The 13,254-nt window shown below is 40.3% G+C and overlaps 1 protein-coding gene across 2 annotated transcripts; it reads right to left on the reverse strand.

Annotated features, from left to right (window-relative positions):
• Positions 1-11,973: 11,973 nt before the first annotated feature.
• Positions 11,974-13,126, reverse strand: LOC108978780 (guanine nucleotide-binding protein subunit gamma-1-like). 2 transcript variants are annotated; one of them, XM_018949227.1, is made up of 3 exons: positions 12,904-13,126; positions 12,738-12,840; positions 11,974-12,590 (listed from the first exon to the last, which is right to left on the reverse strand). In XM_018949227.1, exon 3 carries the CDS (start codon positions 12,545-12,547, stop codon positions 12,344-12,346), a length of 204 nt encoding a protein of 67 aa, XP_018804772.1. In that variant the 5' UTR covers positions 12,548-12,590; positions 12,738-12,840; positions 12,904-13,126; the 3' UTR covers positions 11,974-12,343. The 2 variants fall into 2 exon arrangements, with proteins under 2 accessions (XP_018804772.1, XP_018804771.1); XM_018949226.1 differs by having other exon boundaries at positions 11,974-12,840; positions 12,904-13,122.
• Positions 13,127-13,254: the final 128 nt, after the last annotated feature.

A 13,254-nucleotide genomic window follows, 5' to 3' on the forward strand; every position in this document is an offset into this window, starting at 1 on the left:
GTCTCCAATTGGCAGTGAAAGGGAAGAACGACTGACGCGCTGTTGTAAACTCGGCTATAACCGTCTACGCCAATAAAGTAGAAGAAGAAACATCACTGCTGGCCACCTATTGGTTAAATCACCTGTTAATTATCCAACAACGATAACAGATATTTCCGATAAAGTTTCGGCGAGTTTCTTAAGGCCTTATGAGGTGATGCTAATAGTAGCCGTGAATCGGTAAGAAAAAAAAATTTATATAATTATAATTCAAAACATCTGGCAACTTCAAAAACCCCGAGAATGGGCTCATGCCTCCTTCTCAATGTGGAGATTTGCAGTCAGCGTGTGTATATGTATGTGTATATTGCTAAAATGTTAACTTCATTGAACCCGATGTCTATCTGACTGTCTGCCAGCTATGAAAATAGCAGCACGAGCCATAAAAAGCAGCAGCCACTAAAAAAACAACCGCCAAAGATGGCGGCGGCAGCGGCAAAGGCGTAAAAACTCAAATACCGACAAACAAAAATAACAACATACAAATTAAAAATACCAATAAGTACCAAACCCGAACACCAGACCCCGTGACAGCAGCGCCATTTCAGCTATAGTATACTTATAGGCGCACACAGCCAGCTACCGTTACAATTACGTGAACAAAATGGATTAACAACAATACAAAAGCCAACAAACAACAGTTAACTAGAAGAGTAATGGCAATAAAAATAACAACAACACACCAACGCATAGAGCTCGGCAAGGCAGACACAAAAACAAAACCAACGGACACAGATACTATACATTGAGATGTATGTAAATTATGTGTGAGCGAATGTGCACAGCGCGACAGGGCATTTTCACAACGTTGGCAATAAAAATCAATGCGTTAAACCACAATGGCTATGAGCGACCGACCAGCCCAGGCTGCGCCAATAAGGCTACAGACAGCGTTATCAATAGCAGTAGGTAAGCGTGAGTACAGGCATAGGGAGGGAGGCGACTGGCGCATAGAAAAAAGCACGGCTGGTGTGGGTGCTGCAGGCGTTTAATAGGTGCAATCGTAGGTCACAGCGAGCCCATAGGCATATGCTTAAATTAATAACTTTTCGCCATGAGTACTGCTACAACAATTGGTGTCCTTCCTAGAATTGCCCTAGATAACTGTAGCTTTCTAAAAGTGCTGCGAATATAGTAACCTGAACCTCACCTCTAGAAATGGACGTCTTCTTCTAGACAATAGTACTGGTTTCAGTGAGCATGGCCTCCTACAGGCCATTGACTTCGAGAAATCCCGTCAACTTTGCCGATTGAAGGGTTATATACACTTTTGAAAATCAAGCCAACGAATTTTTTGCGTGTACAACGAAATTTTCCATTACGGACAGTCCCTATAACCGGACGCTTCCCATACATAGGTTGTCTTTTATATATCTGAATTTTTCAACCCTAGTGTTGTAGTCTGGAACCTGACTAATTTATGGTAGGGTTTGACATTTTTTATATTCCGCATCCTCAGAACGTTTTGACGTACGAGCGCTACTTGTGTTATTTACAGTAACTTAAAAAATTCTTCTCGACCAAAATAGGAATTAAATCACGAACATTTTCGCGAGATTATTCTACTTCCAATGTGGATTTACTATTAAAGTGGATAGATGAATAGATGAACTTAATTAAATTTTTGACGATGAAGCTCCATCAAAGACCAGTGTTAATCGATGGTATGGTGTATTCAATCGAGGTCGTAGATTACTTCAAAACGAATTTCAGGTAAGGATATTGCAAGATCGTCATGTGAGCTATCCTGATATTGAAACAACTATAGGCATTAATGGGACTAGCAGACATTCAATATTCATTTACTTTAGCTCGCCTTCAAACGGACGTTCTTTGGCTACCCAGAGGATACTTGATCTAAGACCGGTCCGTGAGCTGATTGCGCCATAAATAAAAGAAACGTTTCTGGTCACTTCAAAATGAATGACGCTCAGAGAACTTTCCTCACTTACGTGAACTCCTAAACATGACTCAATCCCTCCTTTAAGCTGGCGTTAATCAATATCAAAAGATCCGTCAGGATCAGGAACATCTTCGAGCCGATCGATAAAAATCGATGTTTCAGAAAATGATTCCAGATCGTGCGACTTCTTCAATCTACTCATAGAGAAAATATTTCGAGAAGTAACAATATTTTTTAAGTGTGAGTCTATGGGTGTACGCCGATGACATCGATATCATTGGCCATAACAACCGCGCTATTAGTTCTACTTTCTCCGGATTGGATAAACTCTCTCGACGAATCATGACCAAATTCTACAAGTCACTCATCATCCCCGTTCTGCTATATGGTGCAGAGGCATGGACGACGACATGCGACGAGTCGGCTTTACCAGTTTTCGGGAGAATGGTTCTGCGGAAGATTTATGGTTCTTTGCACTTCGGTAAGGGCAAATACCACAGTCGATGGAACGTCCAGTTCTGGGAGTATTCGACCCAATACTTGCCGGGGGAAGCAGAGGAAGATGAAGACCTCCACTTAGTTAGAAAGACCAGTTGGAGAAGGACTTGACTATAGTTGGAATCTGCAGCGAAACAGCGAACAGGAAGATCGGCTGGCGCGCAGTTGTAAACTCAATACAAAACAAGGACAGAGGCATAGACAGATTCCAATCGAAAAAATATTTATTTAAAGTCCACACTGAAATTTATAAAGAAGACACAACTCTCTGTTATACTTATCTTCAGATATTGTAATATAATATATATTTCCAATCTTCTTCCGATGTCATCTCTCTAACATAATTGCTTGCAGTTATTATGCTGCTTAGTCGCATTGTTTTTCTTTTCCCCCCACCATTTAATTAAGATACTCCACCTCACTAACGAACGCTGATGTCTATATGAATTAGCATTACCTCGACCCCAAACCTGGTAGCATTGCAAAAGGTGGGTCATTTGACTGAATTGCATGCTGCCATCTACTTATTCGCCTTTAGGGTTTTATGTTACAAGCAATGCTTACTTTACAGCGCCTAAATGGGTTAGCGCGCCATGAATTGCGTTGCTGGTTGAGGCTGAGCCGATCAGATAAAAAGTAGGAAATACAGATGCAGAAGAATTCATGTCACGCTCGCAGCGCATTTCGGACAGTAAAGCGACGCGACGGTATGCATGACGAATGCATCAAAGGAATGTCAGCACAGTTTTTTGACCTGCTTTTTATTTACAATTCGCCCCCTCTTGTCCAAGGCATATAATTTCAAGTGGGAGTGCAAATTCACTCAGGGATTTAATGTGCTTGGGGAAACTGCTTCGGATAATTTGCTTTCCATTTGCTTAATTATTGTATGCAATGAGGCGTGCTTTTGATAGTAAATTCTATTTGTGTCATGGAGTTTTTGAGCTTCAGTGACTTGATGTTTTAACAACTTGTTAATTCTCACAAGCGACTTGAATGAGAAATAAGCTGAAAAATTTTTAATTTTTTTTTTTACAAATTTTTCATAGGGACTCAGGTGTGTATTTTCGTACATTGCATGGTGTTGAGAGACTCGTAAAAAGTGCAGAGAATATGCATGAATATTACTCGCTTAATCTCTGAAAGGTGGGCCTTCTTCTTGAGGCGGCTTCCGCCAATACACTGCTTCGTCTAAAACAAGGCGAAGCCGATGTCGTCCTGATCCAAAAACCGCGACTAACTAGTAACGGCATCTCTGGATTGAAGACGAATTGTAATAAGCTGTTGGCGACCAACAATGCAGGTAGAACCAAAGTCTGTATTATAGTCCAAAATGAATTAATGGTATTTCTTTAACCTAATTTCAGTAAAGCTGATATGGTGACTGAAAAGTTGGAGTGCGACACTGGAAATTTCCTGTTAAACTCTGCATAGATGCCATACGACGATATGGTAGAACACCCTTCTGTATTGTTGAGGGAGACCTTGGCCGAAGCATCAAGAAGAGAAACTGTTTTCATCATTGGTTCCGATGTCAACTCGCGGCAATCAATCTTGAGCAGCTCGGACACTATTAACAGAGGTGAGTCGCTCTTTGATTTCAATGTTAGCGAAAACCTGTTCATTTGTAATCTCTGCTCTGCTACATTCGTGACTGCAGGCAGTGAAAATGTTCTTTACCTCACTCTGAACTCAAACGGAATTGCTCCACTGGTCTCAAACTGGAGGGTCCTTGACGATCACTTCATATCTGATCAGAGATATATCGGGCCCAGTCCAGTTCAAGAATGTCTGTCTAGAATGTTTTTTTAGAAATCCTAGTAATTCAAATTAGGAAGAGTATCGCAAGAGACTCCAAGAGACTCCGATAAACTCTGTTAAGCGCGCGGGGGTAGACTCATTGTTCACCACCGACACAGTGGATGGCTGAGTCGAAGTCTTCAGCTCGGCGTATTAACTGACCTGGAGAGCTCCTGTTCACCGAAAGGAAGAGAGAAACCTCTCTGGTGGACTGTAAAACTCTCGGAAATCAGAGCGTTCTTTAGACGTTTATGCAACAAGGCCGTAGAAGTAGGTCAACTGAGGACAGGACGTTGTATAAAATGGGACTTGCAATATACAAGTTCGAGTAAAGAAAGTCAAAGAAGTCTTCAGCATCTGCGAAAAAATAGAGGACTATCATGAGGCCTCTAGGTTCAGGCGTATTCTCGCAAAGAACGCTGTCTCCCCGGGTTATCCTAAGGAAGCAAACGGGAAATGTACCCTAAGCAGTGAAGATGCGCTGCGTATTCTTCTTTATGCTCACTACGCAAGCAATACGTTCTCTGAGGGGATATCTTTCGGAGTGCTGCAAGATCATTGCGCGGCCTTTGTCGACGGTACTTAACCTGTTCGATCAATTCGTTCAAACCCCAGGACCGGATGGCATCATACCAGCGCATCTGCAGCAGGCTGTAAAGGTGTCATGCAACAATGTCATGCACCTATCTATGCAAACTGCATAAGACTGTGTTATAATCGGGGGGCCTGGGGAAGAGTTAGAGTTACGTTCATACCGAAAACTGGGAGGGCTCTTACGTTATGGTCAAGGACTTTAGGTCCATCAAATTCGCCTCCTTCATACTAAAAACTCTGGGGAGACTGACGTTCTGTTACATAAGAAGGCGCAGAAGGGGTGAAGTAATTCGCTGTTGGGACCTTCCTTGATATTGTGGTAGCTTTTAGTAACGTCCTGCCGGAAGCATTACTCTCTGGATGGTCTTGGGGTTTATTCAAACCTCAAACACTTCACATTCAACCTTCTATACGACAGAGTGATTAAAACGAAATGGGGAAATGCCGTATTCAACAAAATCTGAGTAGAGGAACCCCTCAAGGTGGAGTTCTATCTCCTATTCTATCGATCCTGGTCGTTAACGACCTGCTTCAAAATGTTTGTGGATCGTGGATGTCAGGTGATTACCTATGAAGACGATGTAGCACTTATGGTCAAAGGTAAGTTCCTGAATACCGTGTACGCGTTGACGCAGTCAAGGACTTTAGGCGTCGTAACAAATTGGGCAGTCGAAAGAGGTCTCGCCATCAATCCATATAAAACCGAGATGGTTTTATTTACTAAAAGATACAAGATCCCGGAGACATCTGTCTGCGTCCGTCTGCCACCGGCGCATACAGTGAAATATCTAGCGCAAACCGTGGATAATTTTTTAAAAATATCTTCTTTTATTTAAGGACAATCCGTTCAAATTTTAATTTGATCTTAGACCGTCGTGCAAAAAAAACTTAACCGCTTTTATGCACCAGGAGGTATAAGATATCGGATTTTAATGCACTAACTTAAGTCGATTTAAGTGAGCTTAACTTAAGTCCATGACTTTATCTACAATCAAATCAAATTTATGTAAATTGCAAAGGATTAGTGACCACTGAAGCACTCAACCCTAACCGACTTACTAAACTTAGAAAACATAAATACCAAAAATAGATTGAGGGAGCAGCTATTGAATAGCCACACTGGTTGGCCTGCACGCCTAAAAGCATGCCACACCGAATGAATGCCAGCCTATTCGAAGCACACAGCACCTTGGCCGCCTTTTCGCACCGAAAACGCACACGATGAATAAAACGTGCTATGCAAAAATCATATACAAACGAATAAAGGTAAAACGAATTAACAAAACATGACACGATGCCCGATGCCGAGCAAAGTCACTACACCATGACGTTGGCATTACTGCGCTGTTGCATGCTGTTCAACAAACTGGCATTAATTGTGCGGTAACGGCCCTTATACAATAACAACAAGCAACGTCCAATGTATGGGCAAAGGTGTATGGCAGCCTGTGAAAGGTTAAATAAATGAAACAAGCACTCAGGCGATGTGTTCGACTAGTAAACATAGAGCGCCAACGCGCCTATACACACACAAGTATGTATATACAAACATACACAGACACAAACATATATTTAAGTACATAAATATATATATACATATATATGTATATGTATGTATCTCAGCTTGCGTATGGCAGGTTCCTGTCAGCACGCATAAATCTAGGTCAAATTATGCTGGGCCATAGCCTCATAGAAGGGCACAGCATGCCAACGTGCATTGACGTGTTGTGTTGCATACTTTCAGGCTATTTGCATGACAGTGCGGCCTGCCTGAGATCTATGCGTGCACGTTGCACAAGTACATATATATTTATGTTTGAATAGATGTATATGTATGTGTTTGTATGTGTGCTGCGTGTTAAACATTTATTGCTGTGTATAAATATATAATTAGTTATTTGGTGCGAAATATTTAATTGCATTTAGACACGTATTATTTTCTGTAATCCAACGCCATTTAATTGCTGCGCCGCTCCACGCCACGCACAAACTAGGACATGTGGCAATAATGCAATTTTCGTGCAACTACAATGCGAAATCCCTTAGAACAAGCAGTACAGTACTTAGGCATATACACAAATCAGCAAATACATATGTATATGTATGTAACACAGTCACACATACAAACATACATACACACAAACATGTATATGCACAAACTTACATACATAAATATATCTAAGCAAGTAATATTTGTATGGCTGCGTGATGACGTCACGCCTGGCCACAATTGCTGCAATTGACGTTTCCAGAAGTCAAAAGGAATATAGTTCACTCACTTCTGCACCAGCTCCAGGTGCATTTATACTCTTATGCATTTTCTGCTTAGAGCCGTTGGTTTAACAGTTTGCTCTTCCACAACTTTAGCGACTGTTAAGGATAACACTGCAGTGGCTGCCGCTGCATTTTTGCTGCTCAGTGCATTCTCGCGAGTTTTCTCTTTGATATGCAGCACAATCTTGTTCAGACAACTGTAGGCTTGCCATATATAAATTTATGATTTACCGTTAAATATTCGATTTGAAAAATACGTTGGGATTGACGAAAAATCATCTACTATGAACTTTTCTCCTATGTTCAAACTCTTAATACGTACCTATACTGTCAACCATTAGAACGCCTAAAGGAGTAAATCGCAATTCCGGTGATCACGGATTTTGATTGGCCCACATGTTGGTGGTCGTTCATACCCTCACAACCACTTTGAAAACGTTGAAACCATTCGTGTACTATGCTCCGGCAATCATCGCCATAAACTTGTTTTTCTATTGAAACATTTCGGTAAAAGTTTTACCAATTTTAAAAACAAAATTTAGTGTTGGCTCTTTGTTTGAAGCTCATTTTCGCAATGAAAACACAAACATACTGACACTTGAAACGCAATAACTTCACTTCCAAATCAATGAAATGTCATGAAATTCTCACTGAACAATCGATAAAAATAGCAGATTCTAACGCACCAGTCGACATATACATAGATGGCGGGACCAGGGGGCGCTAGATTCAAAAATTCCTGTTTACTTTGGAACACAGCTTGTATGACGCCAGGAATACGAAGTCCACCCGCACACATCAATAGGGAGGGACTCGCCAGGAGCTCCGGAGGCTGTAAACCAGCAGTTCATAGATTTTTGACATTCCACAGCGAACTCAAGATGCATATCTTCCTCAAATAAGACGTATTTCGGAGAACTACATACCTCTGCCGCGAACTTGGTCGTAGTCGGGCAGTCTGAAGTAAGAATTTATTGACTAAATCTTTGATTGAGCTTCGATCCATCCACGAAGGTCATACACATCAATAGGGACTCCCCAGAACATCCGAGGGCTAAGAGTTAGCAGTTCAATAGACATTTTCCACTCCACACTTTGCCCGAAAGCATTCGCAACCCTACAAGTGCTTGTGGAGCTTGCAAAAAACCCATGGATCCAACACCCGTATGTATGCCTGTTCCGGTTCTTTCACTTCCTGATGGCAATTTCGTTTGGCTGATTTTTCTTGCACCTCGTCGACTTTAAACTTTCCAATGATTCCTCTGTGGCCTGGTAAGACAAGTTTAATATGGAATTAGTTTGATACTATTGCAAGTGAGGTCATGCAGTCCTGACTACCTTTCCGTTCATAGTAAGCGAACTCAAGTGAAACTAAAATAAGCCGTTTTTCGAAAAATTACATTTGTTGCGAACTTGATGGCTGCTACTTCTGAAAAGAAAGACGTGACACTGCTTGAAAGACGGGCACTAATATTCCCCTTGAGCGGCGATCAAACCTCAAGAGCCATCCACATCGACAGTGATAAGCCAGAAGCTGCGGAAGCTTAGTAAAATGTCCTTATGCCTCCAACTTTTAGTCCGGACCTGACACCAAATGAATAATATATGTTCCTGTTGTTGTAGCGGCCAAATTTGCCGAATTGACAGTCCTTGGCCCGTTCCTGTTACGTAGTCGTGGGAACGGATTCCTGCCAATGTCGAACGATTTTGCTGTTAAACAATTCGCCACAAGAGAATCTTATGGAAATTGACTGTCCCACTTATTTGTCAATAGAAGCGAGGGTTTGTTAGCCAGTTACCCGTACATATTCGGATCATTCGAACTATATTAAATGCTCGTTGCAGTTTTTGATACTTTTTGCGACATTTTTCTTGTAATATTGTCGAAACAGTCTTTTTTTGGCATCTCTATTCTCACTCTCTCAATTTTTTACAGTGCCTTTCTGAAAACTAATGCACTCAACAGACGCTGCTCACCAACCACTAGCAACAGCTTAAGGCAGCATGTTCTCTTCAACTATTAACTAACATAGCGCAACTTCAATTACGACACAGCTTGAGGCCAGCGATCCCTAACATAATTTTACCGCACCTTAACCCCCTCCAACACACCTTCTAACAGCCTCCCGCAAAGTGTCGGTATTCGCAATCGTGCTTTGTAAACGCCCGCTGATAGAAATCAAACACCCCTCGACAGCTCGCCAGTTGGGTCAATGAACCAGGTAGCTGCCAATGCACTGAATGAATGTTTGCACTTTTTAATGCGGGCGTTACCGTTAGCTATTCACATGCCGTTGTTTTGGTTTTCATTATTTCACTTTTATTTATTTTTTGTTGTTTTACAGCTGGCATTTTCAATGCTTTCAACACCCTCTCATACATGTTTGTACATGAATTCGCATGAATGCTTGCTTATTCATGCGAGTATGTGTAAAAGTGTTTGGATGTATTTATGTGAATTTGCAGAATGGTGCCACACCGACTTTTTGTTGTCACCTCTGACAGAGTCACGATTTTTGTGTCTTGGGGTGAAGGCGTGCGGTTGTAATGTGTGCGCACAAGGGTTAAATAGTTCATTGCTTTATGTTGGTTTTGTATTGGCTTTGTGTTTGTTTGATTCGATGGGATTTTTAAATACCATTAAATAATTATGATGCATAATCGAATTTTTGTGAGAAAAAACTGCAATATAAATTTTTTTTTATTTCAATTAAAGAGAAGCAGAGGAGATTAAAAAGAGGTTTGTAATTGTTAGTCCAAGTACTTAATGAAGCTAGTGCATGCATGATGGTTGACAGTGCATATGAACTAAATCATGAATTAACTTTAGTTTTTTAAAGGGTTACCGTTACTTTGGCGTCGCTTAAGCTGATTGATCGGTCAAAACGACGAACCGCACTTTGAAATTTTTGTCCGTTCTTATAGGCCCTTAGCAGAGGTGGTTTTCTTGAGATCAACTTCTTGCAAATTGAAGTCGTTAGTAAAGTGCCTAACATACATACATATGTACGTACACATAATGAAATTCACACACATCCATTTCTATGAAAGCAGCCCAGCAGGAAATGCTTTACTATACTCCTTAACTGGACGTATGCCGACCTCACTGTGCAAATGTTCAACTGGAGACATGAAGAGGCATCGCGTTGTAGTGCAGAGTTTTTTTTTTTTTTTTTTTTGTTTTAGTAAGGGGCAGCAGCGATAGCCGGAGTACGGAATTTTAATCTGCTAAACCTATCCTACTCTCAACTCAAGGCTCTCCCGCGGAACCACCGGCTAGGTGTTACTACCTGGAAGGGATAAGACATTTAAATCTCCTCTATTGCGCAGATTGACGGACGAGAGCGTACTGTTATATGTCTGTATTGGTGCGGCGTAGTTAAGAACCGAGGGACCGATTGCCTTGTATGTTACCAACAACGTTTCTTTGTCTTTTCCCCATGTGCTGCCGGCCAGCGACTTGAGAATTTTATTGCGGCTCTGTATTTTGACAATAATCGCGGTCGTGTGAGGAGTGCAGGAGTACAGGCTGCGGAATGTCATACCTAAAATCTTAGGGTTATTGATAGTCGGTGCAGTTTGTGAATATGGTCACAGTGGATTTAGTGGGGGAGAGTGTTAGGATCCGTTAAACAGCAACGGAGAGAGGACACCTCCCTGCGGAATCCCCAGTTTAATTCTCCTTAATTTATAGTTTTTGCCTCGAAACAGTACGGATGATTGTCGACCGCTCAGGTAGTTCACAGTCCACCTCTACCGTCCTGGAGGGAGCGCAGATTTTTCGATATCCTCAAGTAGCGTTCTGTGATTGACTATGGCAAAGGCTTTTGACAAGTCCAACGCTACGAAGATCGTCCTCTCGCATGGTGGTTTTTGGTTAACGTCGTGAACTATTTGGCCATTTATGACGCTAAGTGTTATAATAGTGCTGTGCACTTTTCGTTGGTGGTTTGCTATGCTCAAGTGGTATGTGAAGATCGGGTTAGTAACCCGTTCCCACGACAGTCGGGTCTACGAAAACCGGAACGGACGCGGATTTTTATCCGGCCAAGGACTGTCAACTCGGCAGAATTCTGCCGTTACAACAACAACAACATCGGGGGAGTAGCAATTCTTCAAGTGTATTCACTATTAGTGAGAGGAGAGTTATCGGATGATAGGACTCCCCTTTGTTGACTGATTTTCCAGGTTTCAGTACTGCGACCACTCGTCTCATTTTTCGATCAGAATGAGAGTAATACTGCCTGTTTGCGCTTCTATGAACCGTATGGGTCCTCAGTTGGCTACTCGGGTGTAGTGGCGGCACAGTATACGAACTAGGTGTCGCTACTCATTTGTCGGCACCGCCGATATCGAACGAATATAAAATATTATTGGCGCTATACAAACTAAACGGTCGGAATCCTTTGAGGACGCCTCTTTACGAAATTTGGCAGTTGTTTATTTATTAGTATAAATATAAAAAAAAATAAGTTGAAGTTTGATTAGAAATACGAAAAGACTTTTTCGACTACCCAATATTAATCCAAAGCTGAATTAAGTAGAAAAATCATGTTAAATAATGATTATTTATATTTATTCATAGCAAGTTTATTACTATATATGTATATATTCTTTTAATTATACTATTACATTTGCAGTTTTGTCATACTAATTTTTTTGTTGTTTTTATTTATTTTATTATTTTAATTTTTTTTTATTATTTTTATTTTTACTATCAATTTTCATTAGGTATATATTTTTCTACATATAATTTATTTTATATTATACTATTTTCGTGCTCATATACTGTAAAATGCCGTTATTTTCTTTTCTTTTGGCCTTTTGGCAATTAGAGAGTATTCCCCACTGTTTTTTCACTTTAATTTTTTATTTTGTTTATTTTTTCCTTTATTTTATTTGTTCTCTTAGTGGGTGTATACAAGATAAACATTTATGGCTTTGCGATTTATCGCTTCTACACATTCTACTTAGACAGCTCCTAGGTAATTGAGGTTGCTTATGAGACTTTTGCTTTCATTTAGATTTTAGAGTTTGGCAATGGTTGCAATTAAATCAATTTAATTATAAATAAAATCATGTTTTAAGTATACATGTACATATGTGTATATAAATAAAATAATAAATAGTTGGCACTGTTGGAACAAGTTCTTTGTTTTAAGCTATTTTAAACACTTTAGGAAAACAAAATAAAAATTGAAACCATGTTTTGCCTACTCAAGGCAAGAAAAATACTTACAAAATACTACATGAGCTCTTTTCGCGAAATGGATTCACTTTTTGGCTGGAGAATCCATTTAGCAGGCAATCCTCACTTTCATGCTCCAGCATGTATTTCATCATCAGCTGACATGCCTGTGACACCTGTATGCGCGGTATATTCGCCTCGCGTCGCAGCTGTTCGTTAATGATGCGCTGCTGTTGTAGGTTAGCAGCCATAATGTCCAGTACGGCAGTCTCGGCGAGCCCTATGTTGCTGACGCTGTTGAAAGATGTAGTTTAAAGGTATTTGATTGGTTCTTGCTGATTTTGTTCTTGGGGCTGGATTTTGTGACAGACACACGTGCGTCAAAAATCCGGATAAAAACGGGTGCGTGTGTGTGTACAATTTGCAGATGAATTTTCTCACCAGGTTTCAACAAAAATGTAGGGTTGGGGGTTGGGAGGTTTTCAGCCGTGGGGTATGCTTCTGTCTTCAAATATGTTTATCTGGCACTAATTTCGCATCTTATCTAGAAATATATGTGTATATTCAATGCAGTTATATTCTCTGTATGATTATTTAGTTAACTTACAAGCAAAAAGGTTTGTAGGATTGTGATGTATACGACGGCTGGTTTTGTTATGCTCACATATTGCGAGCACTGATAAGAAGATTCTCAAAATCAATACTTTCTACGTCTCGCTAATATACGGTAGGTGGTGCTTTAATTGCTATTCATTTTTGGATCGGTCCAATATAGCACTATATTTAGGTGATTTTAAAAAATAAACGAAAATAGTTCAATTTAAAGCTAATGTACGTATTTAATAAATCACACACACATATTTTTAATAATTTATTTATAATTTTATTAATTTAATTTATTTATTTTAACACTTTCTGAATATTTTGTCAGTTCATAATCGAGAATATTCTTGCTTTC

This window comes from Bactrocera latifrons, unplaced genomic scaffold (genome assembly GCF_001853355.1).
Source record: "Bactrocera latifrons isolate USDA-ARS-PBARC rearing strain unplaced genomic scaffold, ASM185335v1 scaffold_127, whole genome shotgun sequence".
NCBI classification, from domain to species: Eukaryota; Metazoa; Arthropoda; class Insecta; order Diptera; family Tephritidae; genus Bactrocera; species Bactrocera latifrons.

Excerpts from the sequence above, each read along its gene's own strand:
- LOC108978780 (XM_018949227.1), bottom strand. The coding sequence starts at position 12,547 with ATGGCTGCTAACCTACAACAGCAGCGCATCATTAACGAACAGCTGCGA.